Below are 17,521 nucleotides of genomic sequence, written 5' to 3'. Positions count from 1 at the left end.
CTGACCTTTGACCCTTTTCCTCTCAGCTATGGCAAGGACAGTTTGGAATGGAAAACTGGCTTACTAATTAATAAATAGTGTGCAGTATACAGTGTATACACTAAAAATATTTATTAGTAAAACAGTTGGCGTTGTTCCATGATACATTTTATGCAGTAGTATATACAGTGCATCCGGAAAATATTCACAGAACTTCACTTTTTCCACATTTTGTTGTTAAAACCTTATTCCAAAATGGATTAAAATCATATTTTTTTTCCCTCAATTCTACAAACAATACCCTATAATGACAGCGTGAAAGAAATTTGTCTTAGCAAATTTATAAAAAAAAAAAAAAAAATCACATGTACATAAGTATTCACAGCCTTTGTCATGACCCTCAAAATTGAGCTCAGGTGCATTCTGTTTCCACTGATCATCCTTGAGATGTTTCTACAACTTAATTAGAGGCCACCTGTGGTAAATTCAGTTGATTGGACATGATTTGGAAAGGCACACACATGTCTATATAAGGTCCCACAGTTAACAGTGCATGTCAGAGCACAAACCAAGCCATGAAGTCCAAGGAATTGTCTCTAGACCTCCGAGACAGGATTGCATCGAGGCACAGATCTGGGGAATGTTACAGAAAAATTTCTGCAGCATAGAAGGTCCCAATGAGCACAGTGGCCTCCATCATCCGTAAATGGAAGAAGTTTAGAACCACCAGGACTCTTCCTAGAGCTGGCCGCCCGGCCAAACTGAGCGATCGGAGTCAGGGAGGTGTCAAAGTACCCCATGGTCACTCTGGCAGAGCTCAAGCGTTTCTCTGTGGAAAGAGGAGAACCTTCCAGAAGAACAACCATCTCTGCAGCACTCCACCAATCAGGCCTGTATGGTGGAGTGGCCAGACGGAAGACACTCCTCGGTAAAAGGCTGCCTAGAGTTTGCCAAAAGGCACCTGAAGTAGTCTTCGACCACGAAAAACGAAATTCTCTGGTCTGATGAAACAAAGATTTAACTCTTTGGCCTGAATGGCAAGCGTCATGTCTGGAGGAAACCAGGCACCGCTCATCACCTGGCCAATACCATCTCTACAGTAGAGGATGGATACCCGACCCGAGCCCGACGGGAACCGCCGGTAACCGACGGGCCGGGCCGGGTTCGGACAGATATTTATAAATAATGTTCGGGTTCGGGTCGGGCTCGGTCACAGCGCAATAAGGCATTGAACATCTGAAATTTAAAACAGCTTAAGTAGGTAGCCAATGGGCCTTTTTAACTTGATGTTTTTGTGATTAAAATAAATTTAAAATATTACCTTAACATTCGTCTTCCTGTGCGCGGAAATTTGTTTATGTAGCTGTGACAATGCGCAATCAGCGCGCAACACGTGTGTGAATATTATTAGGCTACATGTGGCTGGCAGCGCAACTTCAGCGCTGCTGGCAGGACCATCGAGCAGAGGACAGCCTTGAAGCCATCCGCAGTTGATGCAATCCTTTTTCTGCATAATAACCTGGATTAGCCTAAACTTTGATGGATGGATTATGTAAATAAATCCCATGTTGCAGTTTAGTAGCCATACAGTTTTCGAGAAAAATGGTAAGAGTGATTTTCACTTCAATAAGCTGCATTTGTGTTACGTTGATGTTTTGATCTGTTAGCTGGGCCATTATGGTAGACCTTTGTTCATTTAATTTTGGTTTCACAATTGGCTATTTGATTTGGCCCCGTGTTAACGTGTGTATTTGTTTCCCCGTGTGCGCGCTGATGCGCTCATCTGTAATAATTTCAGAATGCCTTCCTACAGTTGCTTAATAAGCGGGCTTTCCACACGAACAAACGTACATGTGTCATTAGTATGAGCAAAACAAATAGTGTAATGTCTGAAGAATGACAGACAAGGGAGGTTTCCGAACTTTTTATCAGAACGAAGATGAACACACTCTCACTCAAGCGCACCCGTCTTCAGGATTTGTTTCCGCCCCTCTGAACTCCCTTTGTTAACCCTATCCCTGCCGGTGCAAAACAAAACAGCAATTTCACAACTATGAAGAGTCTGTGCGCTACATTCGGGCTCGGACATAAATATCTTAATGCCTGTCGGGCTCTGGTCGGATTCGGTTACTACTCTGTCGGACGCGGGCCGGGCTCGGACAGAAAAATGTGGCCCGATCCGCACTCTACTCTACAGTGAAGCATGGTGGTGGCAGCATCATGCTGTGGGGATGTTTTTCAGCGCCAGGAACTGGAAGACTAGTGAGGATCGAGGTAAACATGAAGGCAGCAATGTACAGAGATATCCTTGATGAAAACCTGGCTGCTCCAGAGCGTTCCGGACCTCAGACTGGGGCAAAGAATCATCTTCCAACAGGACAACAACCCTAAGCACACAGCCAAGATAACTAAAGAGTGGCTAACGGACAACTCTGTGAATGTCCTTGAGTGGCCCAGCCGGAGCCCAGACTTGAACCCGATTGAACATCTCTGGAGAGATCTGAAAATGGCTGTGCACTGACACTCCCCATCCAACCTGATGGAGCTTGAGGGGTACTGCAAAGAAGAACGGGAGAAACTGCCCAAAAATAGGTGTGCCAAGCTTGTAGCATCATACTCAAAAACACTTTAGGCTGTAATTGGTGCTTAAGGTGCTTCAACAAAGTATGAGCAAAGGCTGTGAATACTTATGTACATGTGATTTTTGTTTTGTAGTTTTGTTTGTTTTTGCGTTTATTTTAAATAAATGTGCAAAGATTTCAAAGAAATTTCTTTCACGTTGTCATTATAGGGTATAAAAATAGAGGATTTATTAGGATTTAGAGGATCTAAATCTAAAAATTTAATCAATTTTGGAATAAGGCTGTAACATAGCAAAATGTGGAAAAAGTGAAGCGCTGTGAATACTTCCCGATGCACTATACTGTACTAGTAAATCAATTCATTATAACATTTTTAAAGTTGATTTGTCTTAAATAAAATGTTTGTGTCTATTTACACTAATTGCCAGTGTTGGGGGTTACACATTACACAAGTAATGCAGGTTACAAGTAACTAGTAAAGTAACGATTTACTTTTAGATTTACAACAAAATATCTGAGTTTTTTTTCAAACAAGTAACACAAGTTACTTTCTTATTTATTGACTGTCACCTCTACTGTCCCAATGTTGAGAGATTGGGAGTTGAGGCGTTGTGTGTGCTGTGTGAACATGATCGTGAGTTTACGAATGTTTACTCATCTCACTTGCACTATATCAGATTCAGTATTCCTCAAAAATGAATACAAACTTTATTAACCAATGTCTTTCACCTTCGATGATCCAATTCAACCATACTTATAAGCAAAAATGGCTTTAAATAAACATCAAAATTTGTGTTTAATTAACAAGTAACCCCAGTCCAGGTGAGAAGTAACATGTTACTTTCTATAAAAATAACTATCGCAGTTAGTTTTTAAAAGAAACCCAACACTGCTAAGTGCAAATAGCCCGCCTTGTTGGCAAAGGGTAAATAAGCTTATCGAACAACTATTTACACTGCAAATAAAATAATGCTATTTTAATTTAGTGTAAATGGCATTTAAAGCAGATACAATACTCTGCCTTAATTGCAGATACAATTACTGCTTTATTCACCTCACTGGAAAGCACATTGCATTGTGGGATATGCAGTGTACTGGGTTTTATACTGCACATTTTGATAAATGTTGCATCATCTGGGTCTTCTATGCAAACATTTGCTTAATTTCTACAGTATTTATACTATATACTGACGGAATAATAAGAATAGTATGCTGTTCTGAAGATATCCAAGGCCTAGCCAGGGATGAATTCAACATGCATGGCTGGAAATAATTCAGTGCTGTTGGCTTAACTGCCCTGGATGTGATGCATTCACGGCAATCTGTTGTGAAATATAGCACGTTAAACCAGATGAGGCGTTTCATGTAGGTGTTCAGAAGTATGTAAATAAAGTTTTGAGAAATAGGTGTGTAGGTGTGTGTAGCTTGTCATAACCATTTTATTTCCTGTAGATAAGGATGTTTTTCCACGTTTTTCTTTCTGTGTAGAGGCTCACCTAATGCACACACTCTATTTCTTTCTTTTCTCTCTCTCGTTTTTCTAACAGACAATCGCACATACCATTTCCAGGCTGAGGACGAGCAAGAATGCATGATGTAAGTGCAGGCGCACATAACCCGTGAACAGAGAAATATCTATCACACTGCAGAGCAGCATGTACAGACATGCAGGATAAAAAACCTGCTCCTCAAGACGACAGATAGAATAAAAAAGGAAAGAGAAAGATTAAGACAATGAAATGTTACAGACGCAGCGGATGTATCTGAAAGGTCACTCTTTGTTAGGCAGCGATATGAATGTATTTTTGAAACCTCTCTGCCTGTCTTGCAGATGGGTGTCTGTGCTGCAGAACAGCAAGGAGGAGGCCTTGAACACGGCTCTAGGTGGAGATCAGCTCCAGTTTCAGGACAGCGGTCTGCAGGAGCTCGTCCGAGCTGTCATCTCAGGCCTGAGGAACCTGCCCGGCAATGAGGCCTGCTGCGACTGCGGAGCTCGAGGTCTCGACATCCTAATGCATTTACGTACTGTTTGTGGCCATTCACACTGAACACGTTTTTTGCATTCCATTGCGCAGCATTTCCATAGTTTTTCTGTGTAAACATGCTAGATGGACATGTTTGATCGTTGCACTCACGCCTTTTGTAGCGTCTTGCGCATGACACAGCATTTGAAAAAAACTTGCCCTCAAGTTAAAATATGTTCAAATCTATACCTTGAGTTTTTTTAGTCCACTGCCCTGTGCCTCTGAGATGTTTTGAGATGTATGGCCACTTACAGTGTTACAGAAATCCTGTTTTATGTTCTAAATCAAATCAAAATGATAGAGAGAGCTGTTTAAGCCTTATTTAGGTTTACATATGCATTTCTTGTTTTATTTATTAGATTAATGAAATATTTAAGCAATTCATAACTTTTTTCTTTTCCTCAAAATTACTGAATCATTATGAAGAGCTCTTGAAAAAAAAAATATTACTCTGCAAAAGGTTGACAAAGAAGTGTTTTGAATGAAGTGTGATGTGCTTTTTAGATCCCACCTGGCTCTCCACTAACCTGGGCATCCTCACCTGTATCGAGTGTTCAGGAATCCATCGTGAGCTCGGAGTACATCACTCACGAATTCAGTCTCTCACTCTCGATGTGCTGAGCACCTCTGAGCTCCTGGTAAATACACACACACACACACACACACTTGGGGTGTGAATCGTTACAGGTCTCACGATTCAACTCGATATCGATTATCATGTCAACATTTCGATTTGATGATATGATGTGTTGCATCTCAGTTTTCAATATAACCGCACATGACTACTTTGTCAATTACTGCACGCAGTCAGATATATGAACTCCCTTTTTATTTTCTGCTACAAGAAAGTACACTTCCTGAATGTAGCAAACATCAAACACATCTTAAGTCTCAACACAGCAGACGACAAGACCATTTAGAACTAACAAACACTAGTAAATACTAAAAGTGCATGAAACTGTTAAGTAGAGTACTTAAGTTACAATAGCACGAGAAGCATGTATGTGACAAATGATGTCAGAGAAATGTCAGTAGGCTATAATCGATTATGGTCTGTTACTGCATCGATGCAGAATCGTCCATGTCCGCATCATGATGCAACGATTCATTCCAACACCCCTAACACACATACACACGTATAGATAGAAGATCTATACTCCGAGTCCATTATTGACTTACTAGCTGCACTTTTACTGTTGTTGTTTTTTGTGTATGCTAAAAATCTATTTTTTAATGAGTCAGCAGTTGCTCACAAGTGACTCGTTCTCATCTGTACATGTTTGTATGAACTTCTAACCTCTGACAGTAAAGCAAAAAAATCTTTTTTTTTTGCAAGTGCTTCTTCACACACACAAGTGTTATTTATTAGGTACTTACTTAGATTACAGATAAAGCAAACTACCAAAAGTTGGATGCATGAATGCAGTTCAAATGTCTGTTTGTTAGTTTTGTATGTTTGCTGTGAACATCTGTTTATTAGTTGTGTTTTGGTTTACAGTTGGCAGTGAGCATTGGAAATGCCAAGTTTAATGACATCATGGAAGTCAACCAACCCAGTGATGCAATCAAGCCCCTCCCAAAAAGTGACATGTGAGTCTTAGTGTGCAGTTCAGGCTTCATATGTGACCCGTGATGGCAAAGAGTCGGAATGAGCAAGGGATACTTTCGAGCCGCAGGCAAAACAAGTGAAAAATGTCGATATTGAGGTTTTCACAAAAATGAGTTGATTAAGCCCTCACCTAGCTTAATGCTCCAAATAGCAATTAAAAATCGAAAATATAACATTTGTACATTTTCTGGAAGGATTACCTTTCCTTTGTCCATGAAAAACAGCGTGCGATCCCAATATACACACATACACAGAATTACAGTATTTCAAAATATCTGTCTTGGCAAATATTCACGCAAACATTATCTGTTATGTCGAAAGTGAACGTTTGGTTAACTGTTGGGAAAAACATGTGTAACATTAGATCCGTGCTGTACAGTAGGTCTTAATAAATAGGCTGTCTGTTTCATTAATGTTAATCAAACAATTGTGGTATCATGGCAAAAAAGTTGAATATGTATTTTTCCTATAGGTATTTGGTCTTGTTTTGATCTTTGGGTCTTGGTGTGGGCAAAATGTGGTGTTATGACCAGGGATTTTAAGGTATGGTTATTAGGTGATTTTGTTTTGGAACCTTTCTCCCTTTTGGAATTGTGCTCAAAATTGACTTTTCCGACTCTATCGACTTGAAACTTAGCTCAGTCATTTTTTAAAATAACCCATTTTTGAAAATTTGCTCATTGCGACTCATTTTGCCAGCATGGTTCACATATTATTCTTAAATAATAAAACAATCTTTTTTGTCACTTTACCATTAGTTCAACCTTGACTTAACACATTTTGCTTTTGTTTGTGCATCTTAGGACAGCGAGGAAGGAGTACATTGTAGCGAAGTACGCAGAACGCCGCTACGTCCTCCCAAAAGAACACTCTGAAGTGTACCACGTGTATGACACTGTGAGGAGCAAAGACCTCACGTCACTGCTTCAGCTCTATGCAGAGGGAGAGGACCTGTCTAAACCAGTGGCCACACCTGATGGACAGGTGAGACCACTCAATCCCACATCCACAGTGATGACAAAATCCTCTCTAGGTTTAGAAACGTGCTCTTGAGATGTTTTCATCTGTCACATGAGACTCCCTGTGATTTAGTTAAATAGGTGTTCATATCTTCTTAATCAGTTTGAACTGTATAAACAGAAACATCTGTGTGGTTAGATGTCATTAATCGCACATCATTCACTCTCGCTCTCTGTAATCTGGATTTCCTCTCTTTTTTCCATCTCTAATCAGATTTCACTTCTTTTCAGCCCACTCAGGAAGTGAACACAAGCTGTGTAATGCCTGCTGTACTTATGCTTGTGTATGTGTGTGTTATTTAACTTGAATGATTCAGTGACTGAATCACCATGTTTTAATTTAGCACACACATGCACTCACAAATAGAGAATTATAGTACACAAACTCACCGTCTAATTCATTAATCTTCTCCATCGCTCCTCATCCAACAGCACATTTGTTTCACAGAGATGGTGGCGAGTTGACAGCAGCCAGTAACTTTATCTTGTTCTCTTCTGTGCCTCACAGGACTTGAAGGAGACCGGTCTTCACTTAGCTGTGCGCATGTCTGAGAAGACTTCTCTGGCTCTGGTGGATTTTCTTGCTCAGAACTGGTGAGAGAAATCTGCTAGTGTCTCAGATCTGTCAGCACCCAGTAGGATGTCCATCAGCTGACCACCCTGTGCGTGTGTGTGTGTGTGTGTGTGTGTGTGTGTGTTTTCTCAGTGGCTGCCTGGAAAAGAAGACTGCAGAAGGAAACACAGCACTGCATTACTGTACAATATACAACAAAACTGAGTGTTTGAAACTTCTGCTCAAAGCAAAGGCTGCTTTGCCCACAGGTATACAATACATGCACTATCAAGTTGTGGATAGATGGGTGGGGAGGTGGATGAATAGATAAACAGACATTTGATTCGACCCTTCCATTGTTCTGATTGTCCTGTAGTGAACTCAGCGGGTGAGACGGCTCTTGACATTGCCAAGAGACTGCAGCACATGCAGTGTATCGAACTGGTGAGCATCACATATTGCACACAAAAAAAACAGCTGATGGAGAGCTTTTATTGGCTTTGTGTGTATATGAGCATGTGTTTGTACAGATATTATGTCTAGGTTGATTTCCTGGTTAATATCCTGAAGTCTCATATGACAATGTTTTCCTAAGGAACTTCTCCTCGCCTTCCCTGCATTTAATAGTATCATCACATAAAGCAAATACAATGTCGGCAAATAAAGTATAACACTTGTCAAAAGTGAGTCACAGAGTTTACAGTTTCTTTTTGTGTGTGTATGTTTAGCTGGAATTGGCCCACAATGGGAAGTTTAACTCTCAGATCCATGTCGAATACCCATGGGAGACGCCACAGGACATGTATGACAGTGAAGATGATCTGGACGAAAGGGTCTGTATCAACAGTAATTACATATTACAGTGAAAAATGCAGATTGTAAGAAATACAGTGATATCTAAGCCACAATATTTCTTTGTTTTGATGAACATAATGTACAACAAAATGATAAAACAGTGCTCAGGTTCAGAAATATGAAAAGTAGATGTTAATTAAATAACTTTGTTTAGGTGAGTGCCCATTCTAAGGGCTCACGGTCTCCGCTGCCCCCTACTGGCAGCAATGGTCACTGCTCATCGGCATGGAATTTAAATAAAAGCACTCCAGCCCGGACCTATGAGAACATTGACTTCCTATATGAAAATCCACCCAACAACAGCGCCCCCACTGGTGGCTCCATGCCACCTCCCTTGCCAGCTAAAGCAATACAGAGAGGTGAGACATAGCGTTTGCTAGCTTTTAATTGGCTTTTGAAGCCTGAAGTATGGAATTTTAGATGTTCTCTCGAGAAGCTGAATTGTGCTCCTTGGCATATGAGAAATGTGCGGAAACCCTGCAGGTTCATCCAGACAAACCACAGCAAGGTCAAAGATAATTTGTGTCCCCACAGGTCGTTCAGATCCTCAGATCTCGGTTTCCATTCCAGAGACTCACACCCCCTACCGCCAGAGTTCCCACCCCGTTGGCTGCTTTCAGAGAATCGGCACCACGTCCTCTTTGAATGAGTCGTCTGGATTGACATCTGCACGCTCTAACACCATGGGACCGTCAAAAGGACAGAGACAGACGGTGTTCTGGGAGGGACCTTTCTCGGGGGCAGAGGGCAAAAATAACTCCACCTCACCACAGATTCAGAGAGGACCTGTCAGGTTAGTCGCTCGCTGGGTCTGAAATCACTTACTGTCTTTTTAGATCATTATTTTATTACATGTTTGGTGGTATGCAATTACATATAAAAACTTAACCACTAGTTAGTAGTTGCTGGAAATGTATAATAAATGTCATCTCATATGTTCATGATAAATGAGCTATCAGTTCAGTATTGTTAATGGTAGTGAGACTTCACATGATTTACATGAAAACATCTACTAAATTCAGTTTAGCATTTATTCAAATGTGGATTCGTTTGAGTATATGTGTGTAGTATTCTGATTTGTCAGTTCAAATATAATGTGTATCTTCAGTTCAGAGAAGACGACCTCATATCGCCGCACAAGCAGCGGGAGTCAAGGGAGGAGTTCGGCCCCGTCTCCAGGGTGTGCAGGCAGTCAGGAGGAACTCTACTGCAGTCCAGTGGGCGGGGCCCCCAACTCTACATCTCCGCCAGCTAATGCTAACAACAGTGCCACGGTGCCAATCATACTGCCGCCACCTCGCTCGCGCAAAAATGCCATGGTAACATCATGCAATGTTCTTAATTTTAAGAAATTATTTTTCTTCCTAATGTTTACATATTATTAGGGCCCGAGCACAGATAGTGTGAAGACCTTATTGGAATTGTTCTGTCTATAATGCTGCTTCTCTGAAATGAATCGCATTTTTAAGGGTCTAAACATGCTCAAACTCATGACACTTTGCACGCGCATCAGAAGTGGTAAAAAGCGCTATATAAATAAAGGTAATTTGACAATTTACATCTGATATGGGTAGGGTTGGGAATCGTGAGAAATTTTCCGGTTCCGGTTCCGGTTCCGCCTAACGATTCCGGTTCCGATTCCGGTTCCATTAAAATTATTAAACAAATAGTGGTAAAGGAAAAAGGCACAATACGCAACTCAAACAATCCATTTTGTGTTTATTACTTGCTCTAAAATTCATTTACAGGTTGGCAATGTCAAAAAAGTCCTGTACTGTAGGCCTACATATATTACAGTATTAATTAAGCCATTCTTGCAACACATTTTTTTCATATGAACACCTCTGAAATTGTCTTATTACATTTTATCTCTCTGTCTCTGAATAAAACCAAGTAATAAATTATATTTATTAGTTATATTTATTAATTAGTTGTATATTAATTTAATAGTAATTCAGTTATTCAGTGAACTTGTAAATAATACATTGCAATTCAGCATTACAAAGGTAATTGTGCCTAAACGCTTACCTAAACCATGGTGACTCAACGGTTGACAAATATATATATATATATATATATATATATATATATATATATATATATATATATATATATATATATATATATATATATATATATATTAGGGGTGTAACGATTCATCTACTACATCGATGTATCGATTTATTTTCCTACGATCTAACTACATCGATCTGTGCTCGGCAAGTTGGCCTTCCGGACGACATATATCGATCTAACATCGTTTTAAAAGGTAATCAATCGATTGTATCGATCATAGGAAATATCGCATTGGATTTAAGCACGGCAGACTTTAAATGGATGTTTTTTCTTAGCACTTTTAATGATAAAGGCGTTAAACGTTACTCGATTCAGTCTGCCTATCTGTGACATCATCGCAACGCACGCACCAGCAGCAGCGCTAAGAAAACAAAACAGCATGGCGTATGGCAGAGGAGAAGCCAACCAGCGAGAAATTATCAAGTCACCAGGAGAAAGAGCTAAGTTAGTAACGTGTTACCTGTACTTTCAACCCTTGCTAAATGTTACCTGTGCATTCCTGGCACCAGTGTGCCAGCAGAGCGAGTTTTTAGTACTGCTGGCGACATAGTGAACGCACAGAGAAGTGTTCTGCGGTCAGATCATGTTGATATTTTTGAAAAAGAAATATGTAGAGTCATTGAAGAGTAGTTGGTTACATTTTATCTTTTGTTAAATATTGTTTGTTTATTAAACTGAGAGTAGTAGCAGGTTCAGCCAGTTTATTCAACCTGAAGAAATGTTGGTTGCACTTTATTTTTGATATTAATATTGTATTTGTATTATTTTAATGTTGAAAAACAACAGCAAAAGTAACAGGTACACCTACTATTAATTAAACCTGAAGAGAAGTTAGTTGCACTTTATTTTTGATATTAATATTGTAATATTATTATGTTGGATAACAAAAGCAGAAGTAGCAGGTTAACCTACTGTTGAAATGTTGGTTGCACTTACTGTGCTTTTATTGAAAATGTATTGAATATTGAAAATGAGAGCAGAAAAGGTTAACTTCCTGTTAATTCAACCTAAACTGTTGGTTGCACTTTATTCAAATAAAATTTGAATGCATTTGCCATTAATTGTTGTTTACTTGTTTGTTTATATCCATAATTAATTGATACCTGATTCCCTTACAAGAAACAACAGGAATCTAGGAAACTTCACCTGCACTGACCAGTATCCAGATATTTATTTCAGTCACACAATTTTTGGCTAAAAAGTTACTGAATCGATTTCAGGTCACTGAATCGTTTCGGATCGTATCGTTCTAAATGAACCAAAATCGTCCTTGAATCGTATCGACAACCTCAAATCGTGATACGAATCGAATCGTTGTTAAAACGAATCGTTACACCCCTAATATATATATATATATATAGGCCTTTCACTATAAATCTGGTAAGCCCTGAGGCACTCTGTGCTGTAGCAAATGTTTTGTCAAATTGCTAGTGCAGCCTCCTTTGCATGTTATTAACTTTTCACATGTGTTACATTTTGCTTCATTATCATTCATTCTTTGGAAATGAATCCATACTTGTGACTTTCTCTTCGCCATGCTGGTGGTTAACGAGAAAATATCTGACGCAAAACCGTAAATGTGTAGCGCGAGGGCTTTCAGGCTTAACTGCGTTACACTCCTGGAAGCGGCAGGCAACGTAATTAATATTCATGATGAGGTGAGCCAGGGTTGCCAGGTTTTTACAAAAAAAAACACACAATTGCACAATCGCTTCAACTCGCGGACATGAAACACAGCCCGCGGCAACAGTGGAAAACGGGAAAACCACGGACTTGGCAACACTGGCTGTCACTCGCTATTAAAGGATACGCTTCCAGCGCTTCGCGCACACACATTGCACCAGAACCGTTTTCGGAACCGAAACTTAGGAATTTCGCGCGGTTCTGGTATTTTTCAAAAATCAGTTTCGGTTCTGCATAAGAACCGGTTCTCGGTTCCCAACCCTAGATATGGGTTTCAGAATTAGCCGTGGCAAAATGGCTCGAGAACGCCACCTACAAAACTTCAATTAAGAGCCGGTCACGCTACAATTCACATAAGAGTATGAAATTCGGTAGACGCATGTAACCTAAAAATTTTTTATAAAAAAATAATCCCTCTGAGCAAAATTTAAAAACCCAACAGCAAGTCAGATATTTTGAATTTTCTCAGCAAAATGTTTGCCATTTCCAGATGTTGTACTTTGACCAAATATGATGTTTATCTGATAAAATCATCTTTGTTAGTCTAATCCGAAGGCCTTTGCGACGTTAAATTTAGAAGATCTTGAGTTTTCGCTGAAGGGCGTGTCCGTGGCAGCCTGACTAAATTTGATGTTTTGCTATGAAACAGGAAGTTGTTGTAACTTGTAATCTGCCCCAAACTTCACGTTTTATTAGAGTCCTGACTAGGGATCGACCGATATGGATCTTTTTAAGTGCCGATACCGATTTTTTTTTCATCAGCCTTAGCCGATGACCGATACGGACCGCCGATTTTCTTGAGCCGGTACTGCTTTTGCTTCCTCAATTTACAACATAAAAATGACACAATGATCATGATGATAACAATTTAAAATTTTCAATTTAAAAAAGGAACATTTGCTGAACTAAAAAAACAATATATAACAAATAGTAAAAAACAGGTCAGGTAGAACAAGAAAAAAAAGCGTTCAGTGGTGAAAATAAATATTTAAGCATAAATAAAATAATTACACTATTGCACACAGTATCAACAAGCAAGCAGCATAATAAAGTGCACACTGACTGTACTATACTTAATTTTAAAACTATTTACAACCTAGTCATTTAATGGTTACACTCTAAAAAATGCTGGGTTAAAAATAACCCAAGTTGGGTTGAATATGGACTAACCCAGCAATTGGGTTGTTTTGACCCAGCAGTTGGGTTAAATATTTGCTTAAAACAACCTAATTACTGGGTTAAAACAACCCAATTGATGGGTTAGTCCATTTCCACCCCAACTTGGGTTATTTTTAACCCAGCATTTTTTAGAGTGTAGGTGCACTTAACTTAATCTCTTGTAGAGCAACACCAGCAGTAATTCAGGAAAAAATCTCCTAATGCTCCACGTGAAACTTCAGTCTTTCGACCTTTTACCATCGTGTCAATTCTCAATTGATTTTGATTAATATGCGCGAGGGAGGGAGAGCAAGACAGTTTGAAGACGGTGAGAGCTGCCTGTGGACCGCTGTCTGTAAATAATGCAGGGAAAAAAATATCGGCAAACGCATCAGCCTTGTTTCGGCCGATACACGTAAAAATCGCAAATATCGGCCCGATATATCGGCCTGCCTATATATCGGTCTAACACTAGTCCTGACCTGAAAACATCGAAACAGAGATTTAACCAGAAAAACATCGTATTTTAAGGCCTTGGTGATGTTAAATTGTGAAGATTGAGTTTTCGTTGTACACGCCGTTCAAGGTCCGTAGCGGCCTAAAAAAAAGTCTGATGTTTCGCCATGAAATGGGAAGTTGTTGTAATGCAAAAATTATTCATTATGCCACACTTCCTGCTACTAGCTGGTGGCACTTACAAAGACTGACGTAGTCCTACTATTTTTATATACTTAAATGCATCTTGCCCACGTGCTGGTTTCCTAAAGCTATCGGGTGGCAGTGTCACAGGTACGAGGGCCCTTTAATCGCTGCTTGTAGCTTTAATATTTACTACTTTTTGTTTCAGTAATTCCTTAATTTGTGAAAACAAATTGATGTAAAAGCTGGAAACCCCACACAACTTTTACTTTACGATGTTTATATAGTAATATGTTTTAGACGGTTGTAACAATGCATATTTTATCTCATCTGAACTTGAATGAGCAGCTGCAACTGCTGAGGCGCAAACATTTCAAAATAAGAGTCCCGGTGTATTTCGAGCTTGTTTATCATTAAAAGTCATGCATTATATATTCGTATTTGGTTACACAATAAACTGTATTTAATTTAATTTCATTCCCATTTAATTTATAGTCAGGAGGAAAGACTAGTATTTGACACATTTTCAATAAAGTATCAGGGTTATAATAGTTAACTAAAACCATTTAAAAAAAACCTCATTACTTGAAATTAAATAAATGTTAAATAAACAAACTTATTTGAAGCTTTAGCTTAACCTGATATGGCCTACTGACTAAAACAGAAATACAAAGTTATAAAAACTATATAGCTGTTTTTAAAAAACAGACAAAAAAGTGAATTGAGCTCTCTTTCGTGTATTTTTTAAGTCAAAAACAAAATGATGTCAAAATGTCAGTTCAAGTGACAGTCGGTTATGTAATGTTTAAATGCTTAATGTATTACAATTTAACTTAACTCGTTAGATTTTAGGAGACTAAATCTACTGTAGATTTAGTCGACTAAAACTAGACTAAAATTAATAACAATTCAGGTGACTAAAATATGACAAACTCAATGGCGTTTTAGTCAAAACTATGACTAAAGCTAAATCAAAATTTGCTGTCAAAATTAACACTGGTGTTCAGAAAGTCAGGTAATATATGATGGTCACCATTTTTTGAAGTCAGCAAGTGACGTGCATGATGTGCCTAGTGCTTTGTTCAAGCCGTATTCCAGCTTTATCTTGCTCATATTTATTTTCTCTGTGTTAGACCTCATTAAAGGAGAGACCCAAGAAGGTCAGAGCGTTAGTTGACTGCAGATCAGTGAGTGCCAATCAGCTGGCTTTCTTCAAGAACGAGGTCATCATAGTGACAGCAACTGATGACCCACACTGGTGGGTAAGTATACATGCTCCCTCACACTGACACACACATCTTGTGTTTACCTGGCATGCTTTTAACAGCCTTTGCAGTAAGTGTGAACACATTTTCCATAAATGGTTCAAACTGATGTCGACCTCAACATCTTGCACTCTTTTCCTCCCAGGTGGGCCATATCGAGGGAGAACCTTCTAGAAGTGGCTCCTTTCCAGTCAACTATGTACATAAATTAGGAGAATGAGATGAACCTCCATGAACACTCACATTACACCATGTGGAACTAGTCTAGACTTGCTTTTATCTTCAGAAGTGCTAGACCTAGAAAGTGTGGAGGCCTGAAATGCACTTAGAAGATGAAAGACTGGAGAACAGACTCTTACACGGCATTAGTGTGGAGTGCTGTAAGGTGATCCACTGATCCATTTCAGTGCTGCTCATAACGTATCTGAGCTGAAGGTTTGGCAGGTGCGGCGTGACTCGCGAATGACGACTTTGGAACAGGCAGAAAAGGGATGAAACTCTTCCTGGCTTAGTTGTTTCAAATAACGACAGCACTTGTTCTTATTAATATCGAGGCATTGAACGTGTACCTGGGGTTTGAGGTCTCGAGGAGATTGTCGCCCAGACTCGAAGGCACTGACTGGACTCATTTGCTGAAGCTCATCCTGTGGTTGTCACGCCAGACACCAAGTTAAAGGATGATGTATTCGGTTTCATCCGTCTCCTATTGCTGCTGATTCCCGGACATCCAGCCCTGCACTGAGAGATAAAGCAATAACATCAGTGAAATGCTCGAACCTTTCCAATCCTGAGATGAGTGTTAAATGACAAAAAATGTTCAGTAAGTTTGACTGCAGAAAGTTTACGATTCGGTATTGCAAGCCCGTAGATTGAGAGAAACAAAAAAACATCAACTTATACATTTCCATTGTCTTCGCTTCTGAAGTGGCACAATCCCAGCACGCATAAAATCTGGATTGTATTTCATCCTTGTTTATTTTACTTTTCCAGTTTCCATATTTTATGCTAATGTTTAAAAAAATCCGGCTCTTAGTTTTGTCTATGCAATTTTTTTTTGCTGTATTTGTCATCCACATTTAATGTCTTTTCTGTTTGTATTGTTAGCGGAGAGCATTATTATTATTATTTTTTGTAATGGGATCTCCCTCCAGACCGAGGTGGTTTATGGCAGATTCGGGAAGTGTCTCGATCCGGCAGACTCTGTATAAATGTTTGATAAGCTGAGAGCACACAGCAGATGTTTTGCAATCTGCCATCTCATTGACTTCTGTGAAGCATTTTTCAGGCCGAGATGAACGTACGCATGTTGGAGATCCAAACCGGTTCAGCTCACTTTGTGTTTTAAGAAAGCAAAAGGTAACGCGGTGTAAATTACACTTGTTTAACTCGACCATTTTGTAACTGTATATTATTGAGAAATGTCACGTCCAGTGAGTGTTTATTCTCTGAGATGTTGTTTAGCGTCTGTTTCTAAGAACTGAAAATGACAATTAAATGTTTGCAAACTGTAAAGACGTGTTTTCCCTGGGTTAAACATACAATAGATAGCAAAACCTTTGATATGAGAATGAAGATAAGAATGAAATGCTTTTTTACAGAACAATACAGTACATTTTCTGAAGAGAGATGGCATAACTATCTTTTTCTAGAAAATATAAGCCCTCGACAATCGTCAAACACATGCATGACTCCTCTGCATTTTTTTTTTGTTAAATCCTGGATTAAGAATTTTTGCAAAAGGATTATGCACACGCATTAAATAAGTGTGTGTGTGTGTGTGTGTCCACATTAGTACCTTTTACTTTTTCAACAGTCAGCCGTCCATCCTGGATGGGCCTAATGGATGGTTGCCAGCACTCAACTTCTTTACAGATTGAAAACCGTTATCTGACTGAACTGTTGCATAATTGACAGGTGTTGCATCAGTGGTCAGGGGGTCAGAAAGTTTCAGGTCAGTCAGAAGCAGACGTTCACTGCAATGGCATGTAAACAAAACAAAAAAAAACACTTGGTTGAATATTAGGTGTTATCTTTAATTTGTTCTACTGCCTCCAGTAATATGAGGTTTTTACTTAAAGT

At 39.2% G+C, this 17,521-nt stretch overlaps 1 protein-coding gene across 4 annotated transcripts in view; it reads left to right on the top strand.

Annotated features, from left to right (window-relative positions):
* asap3 (ArfGAP with SH3 domain, ankyrin repeat and PH domain 3) overlaps positions 1-17,060 on the top strand; it is a 48,862-nt gene extending 31,802 nt beyond the window's left edge. For 2 of the 4 annotated variants that reach the window (XM_079833495.1, XM_079833497.1), the window contains 14 exons: positions 4,109-4,157; positions 4,393-4,559; positions 5,090-5,223; positions 6,084-6,175; positions 6,998-7,178; positions 7,722-7,807; positions 7,920-8,035; positions 8,143-8,210; positions 8,495-8,599; positions 8,776-8,980; positions 9,156-9,414; positions 9,730-9,940; positions 15,311-15,439; positions 15,588-17,060. In XM_079833495.1, coding sequence (XP_079689621.1) covers positions 4,109-4,157; positions 4,393-4,559; positions 5,090-5,223; positions 6,084-6,175; positions 6,998-7,178; positions 7,722-7,807; positions 7,920-8,035; positions 8,143-8,210; positions 8,495-8,599; positions 8,776-8,980; positions 9,156-9,414; positions 9,730-9,940; positions 15,311-15,439; positions 15,588-15,662 — 1,877 coding nt within the window. In that variant the 3' untranslated portion in view covers positions 15,663-17,060. The remainder of the gene's footprint in view (positions 1-4,108; positions 4,158-4,392; positions 4,560-5,089; positions 5,224-6,083; positions 6,176-6,997; positions 7,179-7,721; positions 7,808-7,919; positions 8,036-8,142; positions 8,211-8,494; positions 8,600-8,775; positions 8,981-9,155; positions 9,415-9,729; positions 9,941-15,310; positions 15,440-15,587) is intronic. The other 2 variants (XM_079833496.1, XM_079833498.1) reach the window with 1 other exon arrangement.
* The last annotated feature ends 461 nt before the right edge of the window (positions 17,061-17,521 follow it).

The sequence above is a fragment of the Gobio gobio genome (assembly GCF_949357685.1).
Source record: "Gobio gobio genome assembly, chromosome: 13".
NCBI classification, from domain to species: domain Eukaryota; kingdom Metazoa; phylum Chordata; class Actinopteri; order Cypriniformes; family Gobionidae; genus Gobio; species Gobio gobio.
Note: the sequence above shows the minus strand (reverse complement) of the source record. Positions and strands in the feature narration are given on the sequence as shown.